Source organism: Leiobunum rupestre, chromosome 7, assembly GCF_980474605.1.
Source record: "Leiobunum rupestre chromosome 7, qqLeiRupe1.1.hap1, whole genome shotgun sequence".
Taxonomy (NCBI): domain Eukaryota; kingdom Metazoa; phylum Arthropoda; class Arachnida; order Opiliones; family Sclerosomatidae; genus Leiobunum; species Leiobunum rupestre.
The window spans coordinates 31,843,453-31,862,581 of NC_143390.1; the positions used below are offsets into that span (position 1 = coordinate 31,843,453).

At 39.5% G+C, this 19,129-nt stretch overlaps 1 protein-coding gene across 1 annotated transcript in view; it reads right to left on the minus strand.

The window, feature by feature from the left end:
* Positions 1-4,625: 4,625 nt before the first annotated feature.
* Positions 4,626-19,129, minus strand: part of LOC149936073 (cell adhesion molecule Dscam1-like) — a 93,549-nt gene continuing 79,045 nt past the window's right edge. Inside the window, exons 20-21 of the mRNA XM_090153610.1 lie at positions 17,313-17,443; positions 4,626-5,771 (exon numbers count right to left, since the gene is read on the minus strand). Coding sequence (XP_090009736.1) covers positions 5,725-5,771; positions 17,313-17,443 — 178 coding nt within the window. The 3' untranslated portion in view covers positions 4,626-5,724. The remainder of the gene's footprint in view (positions 5,772-17,312; positions 17,444-19,129) is intronic.

Below are 19,129 nucleotides of genomic sequence, written 5' to 3' on the forward strand. Positions count from 1 at the left end.
TTTTAATCCTTTTAATATAACAAATAAACCTATTCACCGCTTAACCTTAATCTGAGTTTTTATATTTACATAATAAATTTTAATGATGACACTATTTCCTATTATTACACATAAAACCTTAGAATTAACAGCATAGCTACACGTGACCCATAATCTTTATAGGAAAATGTCTCAAAAGGTTGGACTTTCTTAAGTAATTTGTAAGAATATTTTTATTAGGGAATTTCTGTTACTTTATTTGGACTATATTTAGGTTTAAAAATTATACATGGAGTTTGAAGCTAGAGCACATGAACATGTAAATCGGTTTTAATTGGAAGCCTAAGGACATATTAGCACGTTTTAATTGTAAATATATACAACCTAGACCTGTTCAAATGCTATAAATAAAAAGCATTAATAATATTTAAACATGATTGGTTATTCCACATGATATAAATTCTGTTGCATTTAAAATGTTTCTAAATTATTTTTATTCTGTGTAGAACAAAGTAATAGTGCAATTAAGGCAATATTTATTCATTTTAATAAATAATAATAAAATAATAAATATTCATTATCTCATTTGAATAAATAAAAATCAAACGAAAGGAGATTAAAAGTCTAGATATTCCAACAACTACTACTTTGTTTCACAGTTTTGTTCATTATCTGTTAGAATATGGCTTTAAAATCTGCAATGTTCTCGATGTAACACGCTAAAATATTATTTTTGACACACTTAAATATAACGTTTCTGGGCTCAGCAAGTGTAATTGAAACATCTACCTTAAGTCGTTTTAAACCTAAAATAGACCCATTTTGTAATGTTACTTCTAACTTATCAAAGGTGTACTTATGTCATTCATTATTCCTTGACTTTTCAGAAAAGAAAATAATTAAAAGAAAAAGAAAAAGTGATACGTAGGTGAAATATAACTGGTTTGAAGGAGTTATATTGGGAGCCCGAGGGCTTACAGCACAGCAGTCACTGATGACGACTCGTACATCTCGTACCTTGTTGCTCTGAAAAGCTCTGTGAATGACTAATATACAAATAGCATATACTACATTACGAAAACAGTTTCGGTCCAAATAAACACAAAATTAAATCTTGTAAAGTAATATTCTACTTATAAATTGATTAAAAGTTTAACAGTATATTTACGCGACATATTTGAAGAATTGAATTAAATCTCGCAATTAATAATTTGATTAAAGTTGGGATTTCTAATTTATTCAAAATTTAATATCGAATTGTTTCGTTAGTTAATTTGTTAAACAAACATCTAAGAATATTGAAAACCCCAGTAGCTTTAAGAAGAAAAATGCTTCAGAAATTCAATTTAACTTCACCTGGACGGCTTCAAACTCGAGTAAACTTTACGGTGGCGATAACGCAATCAAATCACAGAGGCAAAAACAAGTTAACAGCTATTTCAACTTGGAAATAGTACAATACGGGCACGTTCCGAGATGGCAAAGAAAGAAAGAGCTAACAAGGCAACTAGTACGTGTAGAAAATCGGGAAAACCCTCATCGGGGTACGTTGAAGAACGTCGCGCTGAGCCCTAATCTTCGACAGTCGAAAAAGATTAAACCCGCATCCGGCAGTGACCAAACTATCAAGAGGATGTCCTTCTCTATATGGTAGAGAAGACCCCCTCTCATACAGTCCATAGACGAAATAAAAGTAGCCACGGTCGAAGGAGGTAGGGACGAAAAAAGAGAGTATTCGAGCTCGCTTGTCTTTCCAACCACGAAGAGAGTCCGACAAAAAGGGGAGAAGAAGCGCACTCTTTTTTAAAGAAAGAGGACCCGCATCGGTCGATCGGAGCCAGGCCAGCCCAAAGCCTCGATACACGCGCTAAGCACGCAGTTCCGCGACGAAAAAATAAGCCTCTTCAGAAAAGCGTGGCGGAGGAAAAAAACCCGTGATTTATCTGTACGATGCTAGCGAGAATTCGGTAATTGGTTCAGGCAGATCTTAGCTCCCCGCCACTACACTACGTTATAAAGGGCTTTTCGCAATGGATATTTTTTATCCTTTAGATTCCGAACGGGACATTCCGGAGGAGCTCTCGGTACGCGTCATTGGACGATTGAAGTCCGCCCGAGGAAAGGGTACGGTTATCTCCCGTCGTTGCGATGGCCGATGTCGGTTGATCTCGCTAGCGAGCTTAACAAAGGCGGCCGAACTACGGGATCTTTTCTTAAACGATAGTCTTCCCGACTTATCGGTTTGCGCTTTTCATACGAGGAGAGCGAAAGAGGAACGGATCGAGTCAGTTGCACGCCATCGTCGTATATACAAGGACTACGAATGCGGCTATTCGTATACGAAGAAAGACTAGATAGTTATGGGCGTATCTGGAAATAACAGAAGACGGGTCTCGACTGAGCGCGGACCAAAAAAAAAACACGGAAGAAAAAAAGGGTAGTATATGTTATTGACAGGAAGCCTTTAAGTCCTCCCGGAGCGAAGGAAGAGAGCCAAAAGAATACCGCAATCTACTGCATGTGGCCGGCTACGTATAGATACGTTTCTTCTTCCTTCACTCTCTCTCAGTGGCCGCCGTCTCTCGCTCCCGTCCTTTCTCCTTTAGAAAACGACTTCTAGATACATTAGCTACGTCTCTTTCCATGGAGAGTTTTTTTACGGGGAATTATTTTAGGCAAACACACGCGACTAGGGGGGCATATCCCTCGCTCAAATAAAGACGGGAGAAGGAGAGGGAAGGATCGGATCTGGCGCGGGCTTCGATACCTCGGTTGCTTTTGTGTTGCGGTGAACGCGTGGGCCTGCCGACGAAAATGGGAGTTACTGACCTAACTGGACGAGAATTGATGGTTTATACTGTTGGGTTCTTCCGCAATTTGGGTTGCGCCCCTCCCCTTTCGGCCTATATAAAGCTTAAGAGGATATGATAAAAAGGGACGCGTTCGCATTTGAGGCTGAGGTGACACGAGTGGTCTTCTTACTAGTAGATAAGCGTATTTCATCGGCTTTACCATTTACCTAAATTGTACATCGATAAAGAAGTCTTCTACGTATTAAAAATGAATCCTTCATAAAATCGTTTATAGACGATCTCCGTAATATCCCAAGACAAATGGCGTATACTTTGGAAAGTAGCCGCGGTAGATAAAATTTAAAAAAATGCTTCACCACGTAAGCAAAATTTGAAACTGATACTGAAAAGCTATGGTAGAATACGCTCTATATGGTCGGTGAGTGTGGCCCGCAGGTATTATTATCAGCAAAGAAGAGGTTCAAAATCAAAACCCTCGAAAGCCAGCTGCGAAGAAAGAAAGAAGACGAAGAGCTATCAGAAAAACGGCTTCAAAGGCATTTATATGAAAACCCCGAACCGATTGTTCTTCGAAGAGATTTCTTTTGTCTACGAGCGCATCGCCGAAGACGAAAGAAAGCGAGGCGAAGAGGCACTCAATCTAGAAAGCTTACGTCGACGCGATAGAAGCTGCAGCCCTAAGCTTTTATTCCGGGTAAACTGCGAGGGATATTCGATAATAGGCGCTGAAAGACCCGGACCAACTACTTTCTCGGACCAACGACAAACGAAAATTCGCCTGGAATTAGTCAGCTAAACGGAAAACGGTTCGCCCTAGCAATCGTCATACAAAGCCGATCGCGCCACCCGCAACTCCCGAACCTATCGTGCCATTCGCCAGTCTTCGCGATCCAAGGGCAGGGTTGAAAACATTACGGAGTTACGCGCGACTCGTTCGTAAGACCTTGGCGGCTAATACGGAGAAATGAGAATCACTCAACCATATCAAGGACTCTAGCTTATCGGCGTTCAAATATTTCGGTTTTCATACGCCGCGGCACGGCATCTACGTGGTTCGTTATACGCGGATTAGCGTCCCGAACGTATTACAACCAACGGCATTTTTTGCCATTAGCCAATAATCGCACCCGCACGGGGATTACCAAGAAAATAAGGTGCCCTTCATATATTTTTCGTAACCATATTACCAATCAATTTCAGAAGACAATTTTCGTTCGTCTGAGTTGCTTATTATATATACGTTGTTAAATACGTTTAATCCACTACGTTGATCGGCGTTATAAATTCTAGTCTAAAATTGGCCTACTAGCGCCTGTAGAAGTGTTCAAAGGTGCGAGCATCCGTGTTCAGGGAGAAGCCTTCCACCAGAAAACCTACACGTGAACGAATAGTATTATGGAAACCGTAAAAACGAAGTTGGATTAGAATTAGACCAAAAACGTTAGAAAATTAATCATAAAATTAAATAGTAAAATTAAAGCTAATTTTAAGTACTAAAATGTCAAGATGGTTTTACGCTAAAATACAAGGTGAAATTGAGTGCTTAGGTAATCAAACAACGAAGTAATATATCAATTTAAGTTTTTATTTACAAACTTTGTTTTTTACACTCAAATGTCATTTTGGCGGGGTCATGATAAGTTTATTTTTCTCCTTTAGGGTTTTGGTATTGATATAAAAATGTGCCCTTTTCAAACGTCGACCGATTTTTGTAAAAGACAATATATATAGATTTCGAATTTTCGTATAATATCTATCGAAGGTCGGATATGTTCAATAAAAACTTCGCTAAATATTCAACAGACATTTTTATCGGAATTTTTTCCCCAAAAATTAATTTGTTTTTGTTCATATATTACCCTTTTTTTTGTACAATTTATATTTACAAAATTCCAGCGAGGAATTAGTTCAAATTATTTCACGGGTACATAACGGTTAAAGTGTCCGTACTCTAGCCGCGTACAGAAACCGTAGTTACATAATTAATTACAATTCAAGTTAATTAATTGACAAATCCGGACCAGTGTCCGACATTCGGTCCTTAAAAGGTTTTTCGTGTAGCAGTCGCGGTAGCGGAAAAACAACAAATAAAATAAACCGCAAAAAGGATCGGCGTTCGAGGCTTACGACAAAAGCGCTATTTTCAAACGACGAAGCAGTCAAATCGAAGAACGGGGAGTTACCCTAGCTTGACCACTTTACCGTCCCATTCCGGAAGAACGATGGGGTAGGCTTAAATCGGACCTCTCCACAGTAGACCATTTCCGTTCACCGTTAATGTGGAAGTCGAGGGAGGATACGGTACCTAGTTTCGGAGACGGCTCAACCAAAATACAAACCGCTTCCGCGAAGCCAAACTGAACAAAAAAATATACGCGCTTTTGGATATCACGATTTCTCGGAACCAAAAGCGTATATCCGTTTTTTGGATATATTTTTTCCCCTCTTCAAGCCGTAAAACTCTTTTCCTCTTCCGGTAACAAAAGGAAGGGGAGAATCCGTCTCGGGCCAAAGAACTAACTGAATTAATATCAGAGATACTGAGAGTCGCGCGCGCGGATATTGGAGATAGAGACGCGAGCGCAATCTGGCGGCAGCCGCGACACACTCACGATATAGAGATTCTCGTCTTTTTCGGTTTCGCTATATCATCCCAACAAAAATACTTTTTTTTTCTCCTCCCATCGCGAATTCTTTCTCTGACTGGTTTTCCTTACAGTATCTATATAGATCGAGAGATCCGATCACCAACTTTGGGTTCTTCTTCTTGACTAGCTTTCTTTTGTCCATTTCCAAAAAGAGAATTGGGAAGGATTTTTTTTCATCGGGCGACCGCGTCTTTTGATATCCGTCCCGCCGTTGAAGAAGTGACGAGGGAGGGCTGCGCCAGAAACTGCGCGAGCGAGAAAGCAAGAAATCGGCGCTTCACTTTTTAACACATCACAATGATGGTTTCCGGAAGGAGGTCACTCGATAGATCTGAGATTCCCAGTGTCATTGCACAGACGGAAAAGCGGAGATTGGTTCGTGGGTTAAAAGGATTGGGGTTGAAAGATAAAATAGAAAAAAGATGCTTGTTAATTGTTAATGTTAGTAACGCTAGTAGGAATAGGTAAACAATACAGTTCAATTACACAAGCCAACACGGGTCACAATAGGCGATTCTATAAATACGGGATGTCACGTGTTTCTGTTAGTTTTATTGTAATTTTAAACATAAAAGCGGGTGCTTTTTAAAGACACGTGCAAAATTGTACGAGTCAATTTGTATTAAAGAATTAAACAGCGCGTGCCCACAAAAATACCACTTTTATAAATTTTTTAACTTTATTATATCTATATGAGCAACAAACACAGCACCTCACACAAGGAGAACGCAACCCGTCAGAAGTCATTTTTGTGTACATTTTTCATTGGTTCGACGCTTCCCCCTTTCCGTTAAACGTTCAGCTTAAAGGTTCATCCAATGAAATTTGTACACAACACTGCGTTAGCGTGTTTATAGGCTAGCTGCGTTATCCTTGTGTTTGTTTCTACTAGATTATATAATAGAAAGAGCTATCCGAGTTGCTGCGTGTAAATGAAGGTAAACGTTTCAGGACGCGTTGGGTTCATAACACTGGCAGGCGAACGGATTTTGTGACCAAGGCTTAGCTACGATACTTACCAATTTGTTTTGTGGATGAAAATTACTTAATAGTAATAATAAAAAACTGTATTAATATAAATCAACCTATTTAGTAGTAATAATATTTTATAAGAATTAAAATAACTTTTTTTCGCAATATCAGAAAGTTTACGCGACGCAACGTAACGCAAAAAAAACTTGGCTTGTGTGAATACGAAAATAAATTGTAGCTAAAACTATTAAATATATTTCTTGTTTGCTGGAAAGATATTGTTCGGTTGTACACATCGTAACGAAACGATTGAGAACGTTTTAAGACTTCAGTCAGAAATCATTCAAGCTACATCTCAAGCAGGATTTGAATCACTAAACGTACGATTCTTTCGGATACAGCAAGGATATTCGATCCTCTGGGACTGTTGGCACCAGTAACCGTTCGAGCGAAACTGATGTTACAGGAAATGTGGCAGCTAAAATTGAATTGGGATGAGCAACTTCCCCAACCACTTCAAGCTAAATGGAGGTCGTTTCGAACCGATTTACCAGAAATTGAAAACATTACGGTTCAACGGCACATTTCGCAAGCTAATGCTACAGACATTAGCCTGCATGGATTTTGTGACGCATCGGAGAAAGCGTACGCAGCTGCCGTATACCTGAAGACGGTGAATAACAACGGACAAATCAAAATACAACTGATCGCTGCGAAAACAAGAGTCGCTCCGCTCAAACAAATCACACTTCCGAGACTGGAATTATCTGGTGCATTACTTTTGGCTTCTCTGATTCAACTGATCAGGGAGTCATTGAGATTGGATATAGCTGATGTTCATTGCTGGTCGGACTCAACAATCGTCCTAGCTTGGTTGAAAGCTCCACCGCAACGTTGGAAAACGTTCGTAGCCAATCGAGTGTCAGAAATCCACGAGAAACTACCGAGAGCGCAATGGCATCACATTTCAGGAGACAGCAACCCTGCAGATTGCGCTTCTCGAGGAATATCCGCTAGCGAACTGGGAAATCATGGTCTCTGGTGGCATGGACCGCAGTGCCTTATTTTCGCCGCAACAACGCAAGAACTACATGAACTCTCAGAGCCAAATGAATGTTTATCCGAGGAAAGACGAATTATTTCTTTAGTAACACATCATCAAATGGATTTCACGCTCCTTTCCAAATTTTCAGCGCTTAAAAAACTCATTCATATCACCGCCTACATTCTACGTTTTGTCTTCAATTCGCGAAATGCGACAGAATTGAGGATTACTGGACCTTTATCGAAGGAAGAGAACGAACAGGCGCTATCCCATTGGATTCGGGTCGTCCAAAGCAACAGTTTTAACGAAGAGATAGCTTGCCTTAAACAAAACAAGGAATTACCACGGAAAAGTAAAATCCTTTCGATGCGTCCGTACATCGATCAAGATGGGATTCTTAGAGTTGGTGGCAGACTTTGCCACTCCAACTTACCATACGAACAAAGGCATCCGGCACTGTTACCGAGACAGAGCAAATTAACAGAACTTCTAATACAACACGAGCACGATAAACATTTTCACGGAGGTGCTCAACTACTAACTTCTGTCTTACAGAAACGTTATTGGATCGTCGGTCTTCGTGATGCCATACGTTTCCATATCAGAAGATGTGTTTCATGTGTACGACAGCAGGCAGTCACTGTAAAGCAACTTATGGGCGATTTACCACCAGCGAGAGTAAATCCTGCTCGGCCATTTTTGAAGTGTGGAGTCGACTACGCAGGACCATTTACCCTTAAACTAATGAAGGGACGAAGTCACCTCAGGTTTAAGGGATACATTGCCGTCTTCGCTTGCTTTACCACAAGATCAATTCATCTTGAACTTGTCAGTGACATGACCACCGAAGCATTTCTGGCAGCATTGAAACGCTTTGTTGCTCGACGAGGAAAATGCGCCGACATTTACAGCGACTGTGGAACCAACTTTACAGGAGCCGATCGAGAGATGAAAACATTCATCAAATTCATAGTCTCTACAAACAACAACGATCAAGTGTCACGATGGCTCGCAGACGAAGGAATTAATTGGCACTTCAACCCGCCTGCAGCGCCACATTTTGGAGGCCTCTGGGAAGCCGGGGTGAAGTCCGTCAAGTATCATCTGAAACGAGTTCTTGGCACCATGGTTCTAAACTTTGAAGAAATGCAAACGCTTCTTTGCCAAATCGAAGCTTGCTTAAATTCACGTCCTTTAACGGCGTTAAGCTCGGATCCAAACGACTTCAATGCGTTGACACCTGGACATTTCCTAATCGGAGATGCGCTCACCGCAATACCCGAACCCGATCTCACTTCTGAAAACGTCAACCGCCTGTCACGTTGGCAATTGGGCCAACAAGTACTGCAGCACTTTTGGAACCGTTGGCGAAATGAATTCCTCTCTCGCCTTCAACAACGTCCAAAGTGGACTACACCAAAACCGAATCTACGAGTCGGCGACTTGGTCTTGCTCAAGGATGAAGATTTACCTCCAACCAAGTGGAGAATGGCAAGAATCACTGAACTTCATCCAGGACAAGACAATCAAGTTCGCGTCGTAACTGTCAGAACCTCTGACAAATCACTGAAAAGACCCGTAGTTAAATTATGCCAGTTACCACTAGACTGATTTTAATTGTATTCAAACTGTTTACTAAGGGTTATTTATGTATGCAAATGTAACTTTTCGGACTTTTACTATCTCATTTGAAATTCGTTATTTCAAGGCGGGCGGAATGTTCGGTTGTACACATCGTAATTTTGTATAGTACATGTACCTATATTCGTTTTCAAATGTTTATATAGCGCACGCGCGCGTGAAAGTGAGTTTTTGGTTGCTGTTAAAAAAGGTGTTATTTTGCGCGTGTAAAAATAAATTAACGGCCAGTTCTGTTTTGAAATAAGAGGAAAAAGGTTTACCGGATTTTATGTCGGAGAAGTTCTCGTCTTTTATTTCGCTGCGCACGACAGATATTATGAGTTGTACACCATCTCCCGATTTATATAATTGAATAGTTCCATAAACGGCACAATCAACAAAAGGGATACATTTAATCCAATCACGTATTTCCAAAATTCAACGTTTGATTCCAGATAAAGTTATTTTTAATCATTTGTTACGCAAAGCACGCGCGGTGATTTCGTTCAACCAATAAAAAAAAATTGGCGTCGCTTTTTATTTAGAAGCTAATCGATTTTTTCTTCCAACTGCTACTCTACATCTCAATTTGGAAGCGCGGCACTTTAGCGGTTATAGCCTTTAAGAAGTAACCCATCGGCAATCGAAAAACAATAAAACAGAAGCGCACCGGGCCAGAGGAGAGTGAACCATAAAGAATCGAGAGGGGCTCTTTTTATAGTGTTTTCCGATTCGCCTCTATTCCATTAAACATAAACCCCACTATCCAATTGCTAGCCTGGGGGGGGGGGGGGGAGAAGTTCTATCAAATAAATAGGGTTTCGGCGTTTATGAACAAAAACCAAACGATGTAGGGCTATACGACCCGTCATCATTTCGAGAGGTTTAACCCCTTGCAGGGACAAAGAAACTTTCGAAACGAAGAAGTTGAGGTACAATTTCAAACTGTCGATATGGAACGTGATAAAACCCGATGAAATTCCTGAAGTCGAAAAAGTCATTCTAGAACCGCACGACGCGGGACGTTCGTGAACAATTGAAAACTCGGAAAGTAGCTCTTTCCAGATCCGAATGCCCCATATCTCAGAATTCGTAACGGCTCTGGCTTAAACTCGAGCGACAAACCGAGTACTTATCGTTAACCCCCGAAAGTCGCGTCGTTTTGACCGGTGATTCCTCTCCATCCCTTCTTGACCACTCCTGATTCTATCTCTCGACAAAAGCCGAGTCCTATTGTTCGCCGGCTACGTATACCTCTCCCTCTTTTAACGACCCCATCAATTTGGCCGAACCACAAGTTGAATTTCTGTTTCATCTCCCCATTCCGAGCAAAGAGACTACTAACTCTTCAACTCCTCCTCATTCCCGCAACCGCACTTTGCTTTTATTACCATTCCGAGTCTCGAAAACAAAAGCTTTTTAGCCGTAAAATGAGAGAAAACTTGGTTTTCGAAATGGGAAATCTCGTACAAGCTGCGAGGATGATATGTTGTTTCCAAAATACAACGCGATTTATTTTGATCCATATTGAAAAAGTTAGCTTAAAATATATAAATATAAAGGTATAATTTTGAGAGAAACCAAGAAACCTTTTAAAAGATATTAACGTCATACTATCTTAAAAATAAAATAACCATCCACAAAAAGGTTTCTTCTAATTAGAACCAAATTGAATTTGAAGTTAAATAGAGTAGAAAAACATCGCGTAGTAATACAATTACAAAACAATTGGCTTCAATTTCATTAGGTTAAGCTATAAAAATGGATTCTATTGAAAAAAAATCCACAAAAATAAACATTAAACGATTTGTTTCTGAAACAGATAAACCCAAATGTTTTTTTTTAATTCCGCTTACTCTTACGGAGAAAGGGAAGAGAGGGGGGGGGGCGGTCAATTTTCAATCCTCCAGATTAACTCCAATATCTAATTTAACTAATTAACTGTCCCATTATCGCAATTGGCTTAGAACGCCGGAACGGAGCGTTTTACAGGGCGATCGATTCGAGAATTGCGCCACGGACGGTAATGAAGTTCTTATCTCTCTAACATAAAAGACAATCGCGAGAGGGCGTTACTTACCGGGGATAACGAAATAACATCCCACCGTCTTATACAGGTAAAGTGAGCCGAGTGTCATTAGAAAGAAACCACCATATTCTCCCCCTATCAAAGCGATTCGAATCAATTTTAAATTCGTCGATGTAGGTACCTTCCTTCTCGAAACGATACTTATATATATACCACCTCAATTTCAAACCGATCTTAAAAGGGGAAAAGGTTAGAACGTAGCCCGTACCATCCACCACGCTTTCCACTTAACTGCGAAGTATAACGGGAAAACTAGCCCGGTCCCAAGCCGCAAGATGGACAGTCTTGAAGAGCCCGCTTAAATCTCTCTCCCCAAAGTATTTTACATGGCCTATCATTTACAAATCAATACGGGCGAGCCGGATTCTGGGGTATACAACCCCTATTTCGTACACCGGGAAAAAAGGGTGAAAAAACTTTTATCTCTCCCTCAAAGGAGCGAGTTGTGAAAGAATCGTTAGTATCGATTTAAAAGCGCGCCCGGTTTTTCAAGTTGCAACCCACTTCTCTCGTCCTTCTCGGATTCCTCCTCTTTTTTGAAGAAAAGGGGACAAAATCGTTTTCAAGCGCTTTACTCGAAGGTGGAAGGCGGAAGAAGACTGGAAATTGAAGAAAGAGTTTCGATTCTTGTTCCTATTTGATTAAGTACAGGAATCGAGAACTTATTGACTTATTTTAAAAGGCAAAAGAACGCGTAAAAAGGAGCTAAAAAATCAAAGAATGAGAGAAACTCTACCCGGGGTTTTTCTTTGATTCGGAAAAGGAAAAGATTGGTTCTTTATAGAATCTCGTTTATTGCCGAATGAAGTCGCTTCTAAGGTTAGCTCGGAGAGAGCCGTAGGGACGACATCGAGTTCTATACCGCGCAGACCCAACCGGGATCTCACGTACAGTTTTCGAAGGAGAAGACGTGGAGGACCGAGACGCATTTGAATTTTAAATTTTTCCGCTCCCCCTTTCTCGCCGTTTAAGAGAAAGAAAAAGGCAGTTTTTCGATATAAACTTTTCTCATATTTATAAATAAAGGAGTCGATATGAAACGCGTTCCCGGACCCAATATTGAATTTGACTTTTTTACTTCGCCTTTTTCTATAATATCGCTTTCTAAAACGGACTTCTTTAATATTTAATAGTCAGAGTTTTGCCCGCGTTAAAAAGGCGAATGATATATTTGTACGAGCTGGTGGACCAACGAATGTGAATTAATTTTGCATACACGTAAAGATAAAAGTATCGAAGAATCCAATTGAAAATATCCTTGGTCGTGGGAGAAACACGCTAACAATTAACTTCCAAAAATCTGAAAAATCAATTACAGGGAACTGAGTAGTCTTTTCCTAAACTGGAATCTGTAAATCATTTTTGTACAGCCAAAACTACAGGCTTGTAAATTTGATGTCAGTCGAGCTTTTCGCAATATAAATTCCAAAAGGGTGACCCACTCAACAGAACGTTAACAATCTACACTTTTCAGAAAGAGCTTTCACACACCGTACACTTAAAGTAGTTCGCGCGGCTTAAGACCACGTCAATAGGCAAGAATGTCGAATAACAACGTCAGTTTATTTATATAGAGAGGCGAGAGTCGGGGCGCGAAATATTTTAATCAGAAATTCTTACGAAGCTTCTCCAGACGACAAAGAAAATATGGAACTGGGCCAGCCAGAGATAGAGAGAGAAGGAGAGGGAGAACGTACAGAGATCTCGGAGATGTAAATTTCTCGGAATTGCCGAATTAGGCAAAGGAGCACGCCCGTGGAACAACAGGGTTAGGCCTACGTTAGACAAGCCAACTTCAAAGTCTGTCAAGTTCCGCGCAAAGGCTGTTACGGTAATTTCCCTTGGAAATGAGCGTGCCAAACATCGGATATCCCGCGTACAAGGCCCTGAAATTATTGCGCGCCAACGTTCGAGGCAAAATTCGCGATCGACGACCACCAGCCTCCTTACCCTCTCTGGATGGAGTATTATCATTTGCAATGGAAATGTCCGTCCACACCATTACTCATTAACGTTGGATTATACGGATTGTATTACGCGTAAGCTGGTGACAAGGCCTCTCTTTCCTTCAACTTATTTTTACAAGATTTCATTTTTGAAAAGAGACAGCCACGGATTACGATTCTAATGGTCGCTTCTATTATCAATTCATAATGTATACGTATAGCGTTAACGGTATAGCAGCCGTTGAATTATACGAGGACTAAATTTACATAAAACGGGCGTTATTGAATTCGGTATGGGGTCTATGTAAATCACGCATAAAATCAGAAATTGAAAGGATTCTAAATAACACCGAAGATTGTCGTAACACGACGTACAAAATCCAAATGAAGGTAAGGCGAACACCTAAGTTTGATTTCAACCATATTTTCTAATACCGAAAAAGAAATAAAAAAGTAGGAATTACCATGAACATACCGAGCTAATTCTTGTCATTTTATGTAAATCACGCATAAACCCAGAAAATCAGAAATTGAAAGGATTCTAAATAACACCGAAGAGTGACGTACAAAATCAAAATAAACGTAAGGCGAACACCTAAGTTTGATTTTAACCATATTTTCTAATACCGAAAATGAAATAACAAGTAGGAATTACCATGAACATTCTGAGCTAATTCTTGTCATTTTAGCTCAAATTTTAGAGTAATATGAATCAAATTGCAACATCATTTTCTCTTTGGCTTCTTGGGCACTCTTTAAGAAAAGAGATGCCCCTCTCTCTTACATTTTAGAAGCCATTTCGAAAATGAAGGCCCATATCTTCATCAACACTTCTAATTTTTGTTCCATTGGTCGGATCGATGTGACAGTGGTCTTAAAGATTTTCGGAGGGGATAATACATCTAGGAATCTCTTACGCTTTAAACAAACAAATAATACTAGGCACATATAGGTCATCAGAAATATCCAAAACCAAAACTACTTCGGAAAATACACGTTTTATCTTATTAATAGCTTCGGGAGAAGTTACCTTAATAAAAGAAGTTCGGTGCATTTTAACATAGCGAATTTAGTTTGGTCGTAAATTAAATGGTAACGTTGCCTCATGGAAAAATCGCCGACCTTTGTTAAAATTCGGTAGAAAGTAAAATTTCCCGTCTCTGCGACCAATAGAACATAAATTATATTCGTTTCCCCACCATTTTCCAAGATGGCGGCGAAAGCTCAAAGGGAAAAGTAAAGGACACTTGACGTAAAAGAGCGCCTAAAAATCGGTAACAATCCAAATAGAAATATTTTCCGCAATTTGTTCTAGGTTAAACTGTGAAATAAGTGAACTATAAAAGAACAATTAAATAGGTAAACTCGGGACGCAACGATTAAATAATCACATTAATCGGAAGTAAATTTCCCGAATCAGACAACCACGAGTCCCGAAAGACAAGCCTCTATTTATCGAATTCAAACGAAGGTAGAAGTGAGACAAAACGCCACGACGAAAACAGACGGAAGTTGTACGCTAATTCGAAACAAATTAAATTAAATGAAAAGTAACAAAACAAGCGAACTCTTCCAAATTAGCTTTTCGCGTTTCCGGGGCCCGCTTATACACGCCGCAACCGTGAAAACCCCCTCGGGCTGAGGATCCGAATGGGACGCGGTCGTCGCTTTTCTTGGCTAGCAAATACATAAGAGAAGCCGAGACATCGAAAGGAAAACTTTGGCGAAACGTCACGTAACTTCGTCGCGTGCGCCGCTCTTCTTTTCTCGCTCGTCCAATCTCATTAATACGAAATCGGATTAGCCAGAAGAGGCGAAGCTAAAAACAACAAGGTCCCCCTCGAACCAGCCCCCGTCCAACCCTTGGTCCTTTCCTCTTAAACGTAATTATGGAGAGCGCGTCCTTTCGCGCGCCCAAAAAGAGAACGTACAGCCGACGTTAGACGAGACTTAGAAACGTTTTTATTTTTTCCTCCAAAAACCTTCCGTATCACATCTACTGAAAAAAAAAAGATGGCGTGAATACGTTACGAAGTTGCAAAGTGTTGAATTAACTAAGGAGGGTTTCCGAAAAAATCCCAAGTCTCCCATTAAAAGTACGAATCGAGACGAAGAGAACGGCTTGGAAAAACATAAGGAATCTCGCGGTACTCTATTCCTTATAGCGGCTAGAGTCAGTTAGTTCCCCCCTTTTTCGAAGCAAAGGGTGACGGAAGGAAAAAAATTCGGAAAAATAAGAGGTCTAATATACACGGATGACTTGGCAAAACTGATAAACGACGGGCTATTTAGCTTAATCGCGCTAAGCACCGTAAAGCTTTAAGGGTAAGCCATTAGGGACCACCCTCTCAAACGGGTACAACCGGCTCCGGTGACACGATAAATTCTTTCCCGATTTCGCGACCTAATTTTTGATGCATATTTCTACCTCTTACTACCTTTGCTCCATCCTCCTTCTAAGGTATGCCAGAGGAAAGTGAGCGCCCGTAATGGATGGGAGATGGTGAAGCGGCCCTACATTTTTCTGGAGGAATTTGACCCCTTTAGTCACTGTCTTCTGGCCGGCCTATAACATCTACTACAATCTTCTAACGCTACTCAATTTCTTTGAATTTTATAGCCAAGTAAATTTCTTTGTCTAAAATGGAGAGGTATTAATTAAATTGGAATAGATTTCAATTTATACGTATATATTAAAGGATTGGGTAAACAGAATTAATTTGAGATACGCGTTCGCGTTTAAACTCAATCAATTAAAACTTCGAAAATCTTGAAATTTACAATTTGTTATATTGAACGTAGAGATATAATTCTTAGATTCGGTATATTGAATAAATTATTAATTAATAAACTACAGAATTAAGCTTCTGAAATTTTCGTTCGAATTTTTTGAAAGTTTGTTTATTGATAATTACAAATTCCCCCTTTTATTGTAAGGAAAATAAAAGACCTATTCTCGAACGATACATTTATAATAGTGTAATTAGAATCTGTATTGTGTTTAGTTTTCACTTGGGCCGTTCTAGTTGGGGTTCTTTTATTAAAATTTAGTTTGGCTTCTGTGGTATTCGCGCTATTATCCTAAAATTCCAAGTGAAATACGAGAAACTGGCGTACTTCAACAATGAATATTTCCTTGAAACATTTGCCGAATACATTTGTGGATTAATCAACAGAACGTTATTGCGCACCAAACAACCAGAATTATAGTAAAATTATCCGTCTTAGAGCAGCTGATTGTGGCGCGTTTAAGACGAGGGGCTGATCACTTCCCGTAATCGGTGTACAAGCCTGTAGCTTTGACTGTACTAAAGTTATTACGTAATCGATTACATATTTAGCACTCCCAAAGGCTGTACTCGCTGTAATCAGTGTACGGAATTTGTAGTGTTCGGAATTGTTTATTCATTATCCACAAATTTTCCGATTTATTTAAAAAACGTTGGTAAAAAGAATATCATTTTAACATATTTCATTATGTTTTCAACGCAACCAAGCATTTATTTGAATAAAAGTGGTATTTATTTAAATAATTGTTTGTTTTATTTAAATAATAGGCTTATTCACTTTTGATTATTTAAACATTTTACAATTTTTATTCAACTATAACCAATATATTGGTTATTTAAATAAATATTATTTAGCCGTGGTCCAGCCTCGGTACTTCTCCTAGTACAACAGAGTGCTGCGGGTCGAACACTTCTACAGGCGCTGCTTCGGCTATTTAATCTGTTATTTAATTATCAGTTAACTAGTTGGTAAGAACAAAGTTTCCGCGAGAGCAGAAGACGATTTAAAACTAAAAATGAAAATAAAGACTTAGTAACATCCAGCTAGAATTTTTAGAAATTCTAGCTGGATAATTAAATAACGAATTAAATGGCCGAAGCAGCGCCTGTAGAAGTGTTCCACCCGCAGCACTCTGGTGTACTAGGAGAAGTACCGAGTCTGGACCACGGCTGAGGCTTCCACCCTGTATAGCCGAGCTTATTTTATTCATGGATAAAAATTAATTGACTGCCGAGCATTAAGAATTTGAGGAAGTGGTTAGCCCCTCGGTTTAAGACTCCAATAAGGTCTGGTAATAAATATCTCCGTTAGTGTTTTGTTCAATTAAGTTTAAGAGAGGAGTACCCAAACATCTCCGCTGCAAGAATGATATACTACGAAGGTTTCTGTCGCCAAAGAGATTTTACTTACACCGTCTATTGATGGTGTGATCTCTGTCGCACTCCGTTTCGGAGAAGCCGTCCAGATCCGAGGCTTCCTGGGTGTCAATCCTCGTCGCCAAGCAACCAACTTCGTCGGCACTCGGCGATTCGGACAGATCGCTATCCCACCAACATCAGAGCCACGGCACATCAAGGAGAAAGAGAAGGGACCAAACACAGACGCGGAAAGAGGAGAAACAGAGAAAGAGAGCGGCCGTGCAAGAAAGAAAGAAAAGTTTGAATCAGAAAAAAAACGTCGGAATTTTTCGACCATAGCTCAAATTCCAATAATATTGGGGTAAAGGTACGTGGCTAAAGTCGGTTGCTGGAATGTCCCTCATTCTCTCGTCCCTATGTACTAGCGCGGTCCCTCTGGCCAACGTAACCGTGGTAAAAAATAGAATGAGAAAGACACGAACAAAGCTATATGGCGTAATTTAACGGGCCAACGGTATTCGAAAAAAATAAGCTACATCTATCAACTCAGCCGAGGAATGCTATCCTCTGTAGACTTTAAATGATACGATTACGATACAGTGTTTTTTATTTTATTTCTTAACGCAACTTTTGATTTAAAACGAATAGGTTTTAAAATCAAACGGATTTTTATTGTAATTACAAATCATAAAATGTCCCATATTTCGACTTATAAAGGAAAATAACGGATGGTAGAGTTAGGGAATACTGCGAGATAAAAAACCTACGAAGAGGGAATCGCTTTTGGTGATTCTAATTAGAACTACATTGTCGGGAAGGCCAGTGTGTACGGCGGTCCTGATGAATGGCAGAAAGGCTAATTTGTCAAGTAAGGACCCCCGTTTCCCCCCTCCCTCGTAACGAGTTGACAAAAAATCTAGACAAAGAAACATCAATTTCTTTAATAGCCCAATTATTTTTCGAAAAGCTTTCACTCTAATGACGTCAGTCGAAAAAAGGTTTCGCGCTATGGTGGACCCCCCAGTTGTTCCTCCGTTTCCTTATTTTCTTTATATAGTTTTTATTTTGCGACCCTTTTCTCAACACGCGATGGTAACTTTGTTAGTTTTCGCCAAAAAGAAGTGATTAATTTATTACTTTACCACTCTTTACGATTTTTATATTACTTTACTCATTAAAAGGAATCGTTGCTTGGTTACTGACGGTTGATATTTTAAGTTAAGTGGCTTTACTCTAATTTTATAAGTTTTCCCCCCCGAATTTCCAGTATTTATCGACTATAAATTTGAAGGATTCAAGACCGGTCAATTAAATTGTTTAATATAATTATTTAATTAAGAAAGTTATTTACACTATAGAATATTTCAATCGAAAACCAATAAGAAAGCATTAGTTCAGTAATTTTTTCGTGAATGAAATAGTAAAATTATAAAGGTTAATTTTACGCTCTAGATTAAACTTAGTTCCCACTAGCACTAGTCATAACGTATAACCATAAGTGTATAATATTGTAACATATATGTGAAACTTCCTATTCTTCACGTGCAAAAGTTTTACTGAGAGCTATTCACAAGACAGACTGCATTACGGGCTTCGTCACCGTTTTGCGTCCGCTTGCTAACGCGTCACACGTAGCCTTTGACAACGCCTCGCTAGGGGGAGATTTTCCTCTCAGTAAAATATTCCCCTAAGTGACAAACTTATGGAACAATATTATAGACTTATGGTATAACCTATTGTACGTGCCAAATTTGAAAACTAAACGTTAAAATTAATTTTAATGTTTAAGGCGTACGAAGTGTCCATTAGGTAATAAATAAAGAAATTTAACATGTTACAACTTAAGGGTCAATTAGCTTCGATAGTTAA